General features: G+C 40.1%; 2 protein-coding genes across 4 annotated transcripts in view; both read left to right on the top strand.

The window, feature by feature from the left end:
• Positions 1-7,375, top strand: part of LOC105996513 (T-cell surface glycoprotein CD1c-like) — a 23,809-nt gene that overhangs the window by 3,400 nt on the left and 13,034 nt on the right. The window lies entirely within an intron of this gene.
• The window catches only part of LOC105996512 (T-cell surface glycoprotein CD1b-like), a 6,125-nt gene continuing 2,783 nt past the window's right edge, over positions 4,034-7,375 (top strand). The window contains exons 1-3 of one of the 2 annotated variants that reach the window (XM_013030625.1): positions 4,034-4,267; positions 4,554-4,820; positions 5,631-5,813. In XM_013030625.1, the coding sequence (XP_012886079.1) occupies positions 4,207-4,267; positions 4,554-4,820; positions 5,631-5,813 (511 nt within the window). In that variant the 5' untranslated portion in view covers positions 4,034-4,206. Of the gene's footprint in view, positions 4,268-4,553; positions 4,821-5,630; positions 5,910-7,375 lie in introns of both variants that reach the window. The other variant, XM_013030624.1, reaches the window with a different exon arrangement.

The following is a 7,375-nucleotide window of genomic DNA, read 5'->3' as shown; positions in this document are numbered from 1 at the left end:
TTAAAGCCCCGTGACCAGACCCCCTACCCCTCAAAAAAAGTAATATCAACATCCTTTAGTTCCCTCTCCTTATGGGTAAATATTAAGGAAATACTGCATCCAACCTCCTTCACACATGCATTTGTCAAATTCTATGTGTCTTAAGATAGATGCATTTTCTGGATTTTTTTCTTTTTTTACATGTTCTGTTTTTTTTGTATAAATTTTTATTGTAAAAATACTGTACAGAGAGGTTACAGTTACATGAATAAGGTAATGAGTGCATTTCCTATCGGACATTGTAACCTGCTCCTTTTCTTTTTCCCTACCATCCCTTCTTTCTTCACCTCTCCAATTCCTCCTCCCCAATATCCTAGAAGTTGTAAAGTTCTGGATTTTTTTTCTATTAATAAGATTGATTGATTTTTACAATTTAGAATTGGAAATAATTGTGTGTATTTATATCATATAATGTGGTATTAGAGTGCACAAACACACTGTGAAATGATTAAATCAATGTACATGATTAGATCATAGGACTGATTTATCTATTACATTTAATTTAGAATCTTGGCCATAAAATTTGAAACCAGGCCTTATGATGCTTTTATTTTTATTTTAATTCTAAGTATATTGTGGTTATTCTTAGTTCTTTGTGATTTCATGTGATTTTTTCTATTCTTATTTTATTTAAATAGGGCCACTTAGATTTCTATGAGCATAGAAAATTAATCTGGAATCTGTGGATTGTTTTAGATAGAATGGATATTTTAACCATATCAGCATTTCCAATTTCAATGCTCATTGGATTTTTCCCTTATTTGTTTTAACTTCCTTGATCAATGGATTATACTTTTTGTGTATTCATTTTGACTCTCCTTCCATTCTTATTTCTAATTATTTTATTCTTTTTCATGTTATTATAAGCATGATTCTTTCATTAAAAATTTAGTCTAAAGGTATTGTACAGAGGAGTTACAGTTACGTATGTAAGGCAATGTGTACATTTCTTGTCGAATATTGTTACCCCTCTGGACCCTCTCTCACCTGACTTCCTGCCCCCATGTTGTAAAGTTGATTTCCAGCATAGGGTCTTGTGGGTATTGTTATTGCATTCATTCACACTTTTCCCTTTTTCTCACCATTTGTAGTTATTTCTTAATTTCCTGGGAACTTATCCTACTGAACATAGGCCTCACTTGTGGAGGGAGGCACACAATGCATCCTCTGAGCATCAGTTACCAAACTGCACCTTCTCTGTTGCTTCCAAGCTGGTCATGCTTCCATTTGTCAACTGTCTGCTGCCCACAGCATCACTCACAGCAGCATTCACGTTGGGAAAATGTTATCTTGTCTTGAGTGCAACCACCTATTTTTCTTTGGATGAATGATCTTTGGATGCCTTTATGGAATTTCAGATTCTCCACATAGAGGCTCGAGGTATGCAGAGCTGTCCCAGCTCCTTGGCACATTGATAGCCAGTTCTAGAAGCTGCTTTGCCTGTGTTTGGTTTCCTGAAACCTCTTGGGTAAATAGCCTCAGCTCCTGACTCTCAATGTGTTTTGGGAATCAAGAAATCATTTCTTTTCTCCTTTTGCTTCAGGTTGAATAGTCAGGCAAAATTACCTCTTCACAGTAAATGAGATCACAGAGGTCTCAAAGGATTTATGTAAATTCAGTTTGAGCTCAGCATGCTATAAGACTATAATGTGTGTAAACACACACATGTACAATTTAGGTCTTAGGGTCTTTCCCAGAGCCGGTCTGGACTCAAGCATAGTACTCTCTAGCACTTGAACTCTGTGCCAATTTTGGTCTTTTGTGAGTTGTTTATTGGAGATAAGAGTCTCAAGGACCTTCCTGCCTGGGATATCTTTGTACTGCAATGCTCAGATCTCAGCCTTAAAACATTAGGAGACTCACCTTCATATATGCCAATATGGTCCATTGGTGTGGCTGTAACACATTTAAAGCCAAGAGAGAAATTTTTTGGCAGGGTGCGTGTTTTGGTTACATTTTTATTAAAAAAAACTAGGCTACTAGAATTCATGAGTAAACAACAAGGACTCAGAATACATGAAATAAAAGTATTGTTTCAAAGAAAATGGTACTGGAGAGGCTGGGAAGGTGGCTCAGCAGTAGAGTGCTTGCCTTGCACCTGTGAGGCCTTGGGTTGGATTCCTCAGCACCACATAAGCAGAAAGAAAATAGCTGGAAGTGGCACTGTGGCTCAAGTGGTAGAGCACTTGCCTTGAGCTGAAGAGCTGAGGGGCACCGCCCAGGCCCAGAGTTCAGGCTCCACAACCGGACCCCCCACCCCTCAAAAAAGGAAAAAGATACTAGAATATTATATATGGTACTTGTGTATTTCTTGTCAGCTTTAATAAACAGCTTTATCTACATCCCATTCTATGACTGTAAGTTTATTAAGATGTGTGTTTCTGTTTGTAGAGAGGCAGGAGAACACAGGAAAAATAAACCAAGCAATCACAAATTAAGTATACATTGAGTGATACACATGACATCCTGTCTACAGGTAATCAAATTTCACTCAACGTCTAGGAGTTGGTGGCTCACAGTTCTAATCTGAACTACTCAGGAACCTGTGATTTGATCTGAGTATTGGAGTTCAAAATCAGCTCAAATATTAAACTTGAGGAGTCTCATATGCCCAATAACTCTCAGAAAAACAGTAGAGTTGTGGTCAAGTGTTAGAATGCTTGTCTTGAACAAAAGAACTTAGGGATAGCTTCAGGCCCTGAGTCCAAGCTCCATAACAAAAACAAAAACAAAAATATTCCTATAGTTAATCATTGTTGATGGGCAGCATAGAACAGAACAGAACACACCTTTTACCAATACCAGGGAGAAATCCAACTCCAAGGGAGAAGAAAAATATCTTCATTATACCAGCCACCATGAATAGAAGTTGACATATTTCTGTGCAGTGTATCCTGGTCGAAGCATTGCCAAGGAAAACACAACCCCCTTGAGCACTGGAGAGAACAATGCTTTCTTTCCATGAAGAAGATCCAAAATAAGATCAGCTTCAACAGGTGGCTGTGTCTCCCACAGTCAGTGCTGTGCTCTCAGGTTAACACAAAGTAATTGGCATGCATACTGTCATGTTGTGTGGCAACAGAGGTGGCTCAGTCCTCTCCCTCTTGGAGCCTGAAAACCTGAAAGCTGGAGGTGAGCTTGAGGATCATTTGTACCTGAGATTAACTAGACCAATAGAACCCATTTGAATTTGCAATAGGGAAACACACCCCACACAAGATGATAAGCCTAGCAGAGATTGAGTAAACAGTGTGTCACATGAAAAGGAGGAGTGGCAGGCCCAAGCCTTTTAACTGGACAAGTGGTGGCAAACTAAAACTAAAACTAACATCAATACATTTGTTTGAACAATTTTTGAGGTAATTTTCAGCTTTTTAATTCACCATCTTACTTTGATTTAATTGTGGCTATTAAAATTTTTGTGTTTAAATGGCCTGAAAATGTTTCAACTCACAGATATATTTATTCTTTATATTTAGCAGCTTGGTGAACAAAGAAAGAATATAAGGTTTTTCTACTGTCTTTTCAGTTGTGTGGTTCTGCTTTTTCAACTGGAACTTGGCAAATTGTCTTTTTTTTTTTAACAATTTAATTGGAAAATTCTGGATAGTTTGATAAAGTAGAAGAGAAGATATGAAAACAGGAACCTAGAATTAAGAATATGAGATTAGGGAATCCAGACAAGGAGATAAAACAGGGAATGAAGCTGTGGACCACAGTAGGAAAAGAGTCATGACATTAAGGGAGAAGACAGAACAGTGGGAGGATGGAGGATGAACTGGGTGCATAAACCAAAAACTCCTTCCAGGGTTCAGATGCTCATGAAGCTGAGCAACTGTTGTATATTCCCCTGTATGTGTAGATATGACATCGAAGCTTAGAGAGGTTAAGAAGCTTATATTGTGACAAGGGGCATTTCTTTGCGGTCATCTGATGAACGTGGAGTCATGGAGAGAAGCTGCAGACCAAGGAAGGAAGAGGGAAGTGAAATCTAGAGTGGAGAAGGCAGGCTATGCAAGAAGGACACATTTCCCTCTCTGATCTGCAAGTTCTATGAAGAGAGTTTTCAAGTGGGAGAGACAGGAAGTCTGTACCGAGTCCTGAGCAGCAGCATTGCAGAATCAGACATCAAGCGCAACCCTGAGCTCCTGAGGTCCTCTCTGGGAGATGCTGCTCCTGCCACTTGTGTTGCTAGCTGTGCTCTTCCCAGCTGGGGACAATCAGGATGGTAAGAGCAACTGGGGTAGCAGCCTGCCCTGTGAGGAGGGTCTGGTAAAGACAGGCTGCACTTAGTCTGGTGAGCTTGGTCAACTAGGCTCTGAGGCCTCCTGTCTCCAGTGTCTGACCATTCTGGAAGTTGGGACTGAAGCCTGAGGCTCAAGGCTCTTAAAGAGACAGTGCTCATGGGTTGCAATTCTGAGTTTGTGTTTTCACATTTTCTCAGTGTCCATGCTTTCATTCCTGCCCCATCCCATTCCTTCCTTTCTTTACATGTTTCTCCCCTTTTTCCACAGCCTTCCAGGATCCAATCCGTCTGCACTGCATTCAGATCTCATCATTTGCCAACAGCACGTGGGCACAAACTCAATTTTCATGTTGGCTGGATGATTTGCAGATTATTGGCTGGGACCGTGAGTCAGCCACTCCCATATTTCTGAAGCCTTGGTCCAAGGGGAATTTCACTGATGCTGAAGTGAAAGAGCTTGTGGAGATATTCCGAGTGTACTACTTCGCCTTCATTGAGGAAGTGCAAAAACATGCCAGTGATTTCCAGTTGCAATGTGAGCACTGTTGTCTCTCCTCCTTCTCTCCCCTGCCCTGAATCCCTCTCTCCAGCCCTATTTGCCTGCACACCTTTCTCTAGAGCAATCTCTACATCTCTTTGAAGTACTCAGATCTGGCTGCTTTTCCTTTGGTCTCTGATGGAGGAAATCACTTTCTTTGTGACCATGGCATTGTTTTTCTTGTAAGAAACTTGTCCTGACTTTCCTTCCCTGTGCCTGAATGCCTGAAAATGTGACTTCTTCTTATTCAATTTTGGTGACTTTATCCTTGCTGATTGGTCCTCCCTAAGTAAGTATCCTATTTCTCTCACGATGCTGAATTTTTTTTTTTTTTTGTTGATCACTGGGTTTGAACTCTGAGCCAGGATGCTCTCTCTCTGCACTTCAGCTTAAGGCTAGGACTCTACCACTTGAGACACAGCACCAGTTGCGGCTTTTTTTTTACTTATGTGGTGCTGAGGAATTGAACTCAGAACCTCATGCATGCCAAGCAAGCGCTCTACCACTGAGCCATCTTCCCAGGCCCAGGCTGCTGAAATTTTCACTCCAACTCCCTTATCCTCAACCCACCTGTTCTATCTCCTTTCCACCATCACACACCCTACTCTGGCCCATCCATGCCATGCTTGCCCCTTCTTAATGCTCCTCTATCTGAGAGCCTCTAAGTGTTCTAATAGTTTCAGCACATCATTTTATACTCCTGAATTATATGCTCATCAAATCTGAAATCCTGAACCCTTTCCACAGCCTTTATTTCTAGTTTGCTGTTTAGTAGCTGAACTTTTTATCTGTGTTCCTCTTCCTTAGATCCCTTTGAGATCCAGGGCACAGCAGGCTGTGAGCTGCATTCTGGGGGAGTCATCCTAAGCTTCCTGACAGGAGCATTAGGAAAAATGGATTTCCTGTATATCAAGAATCACTCCTGTGTACCTGCACCAGAAGGTGGCAGAAGAGCTCAGAAGTTCTGCACATTCATCCACCAGTACAAAGGTATCTTGGAAATCGAGGACACTCTCCTCTATAAAACCTGCCCCGGATATCTCTTGAGCATTCTTGAAGCGGGAAAGGAGGATCTGGAGAAGCAAGGTTTGTCCTGCTCTGTTTCCCTTTTGACCACCTTCCTTAAACTTAAAAAGCATCATAAAATTAATTTATTCCAAGTAAAAATACAAAATAGTATTATGACATTGACCAGATATGAAAGGCCCTCCCAGAAACAACTCTATTGATGATGAATAGAATACCTCTTTAAAGAAAATATGAAATAAAATGAAAAATATGTAAGTCTGTATAATTTTTCTTTTAGCAAAACAACTGTTTTAGATTTTTTTATTAATAAGTTTAATTTATCGTGAAAATACAACACAGAGGGGTTACAATTACATGGGCAAGGTAATGAGTACATTTCTTATCAAGCATTGTTGCCTCCTCCTTTGTTTCCCCTTCCCATAACCTCCCCTTTGTTTCCCCATACCTTCCCTGCTACCCCTCCACCCCCCCCACCCCAAAGATGTAAAGTTTGTTTTTTGGCATAATGTACATCTCATTGTTGTAATGGGTCCACATGTATCCCTATTTAAATCTTTTGTTTTTTCTCTTCCACTCCACAAATTATACCAACATCAAATACAGTGAAAACAGGAGTTATACCGTGGGGGAGGGACATACAAAGCAACAAAGAAATCATCTTATAAATACATTAGAAACAATAGCACGAAAGAAAACTCATTTGATTCCTAATCTTGGGGTTCATTTCACCTAACATCAACTTATCTGAACTTTTCTGCTTGTCTCAGACATATATAATAGTTATTGTAAAAAAGGGAAACCACGGGACCTATGTTTCTTTGGGTCTGGCTTCCTTCACTTAATATAATTTTTTCCAAGTCTTTCCATTTCCAAAGGTGGCAATGACATTTTTTCTGATGGAGGCATAGAATTCCATTGTGTATATATACCACGTTTTCTTGATCCATTCATCTATGGAGGGGCATATGGATTGGTTCCATATCTTAGCTATGGTAAATTATGTTGCAATAAACATAGTCATACTGGTAGCTTTAGTATGGTCTTGTTTGTGATCATTCGGGTAAATGCCCAAAAGTGGAATTACTGGGTCATAGGAGAGCTGTGTCTGGCGTCTTCTAAGAACCCTCCATAGAAGTTTACACTCCCACCAACAATGCAGTAGTGTTCCCTTCTGTCCACATCCCCTCTAGCATCTGTTGTTATTAGAGTTCTTGATTATAGGCCATTCTAACTGGGGTGAGGTGGTGTCTCAGTGTTGTTTTGATTTGCATTTCTTTTATGGCTGGGAAGGTTGAGCATTTTTTCATGTGTCTATTGGCCATCCTTCTTTCCTCTTCAGAGTAGTTTCTCTTTAAGTCTTTAGCCCACTTATTTATTGGACAGTTCTTTCGTTGATGATTTATTGTTGGGGGATTTAATTTTTTGAGTTCCAGATATATTTTAACTATGAGACCTTTGTCTGGCTAGTGAGACCTTTGTATGGCTAGTGAAGATCTTCTCCCAATCCGTGGGCTTTCTATTGA

This window comes from Dipodomys ordii, unplaced genomic scaffold, assembly GCF_000151885.1.
Source record: "Dipodomys ordii isolate 6190 unplaced genomic scaffold, Dord_2.0 Scaffold131, whole genome shotgun sequence".
NCBI lineage: Eukaryota > Metazoa > Chordata > Mammalia > Rodentia > Heteromyidae > Dipodomys > Dipodomys ordii.
This window is presented reverse-complemented; position numbering and strand designations above follow the sequence as displayed.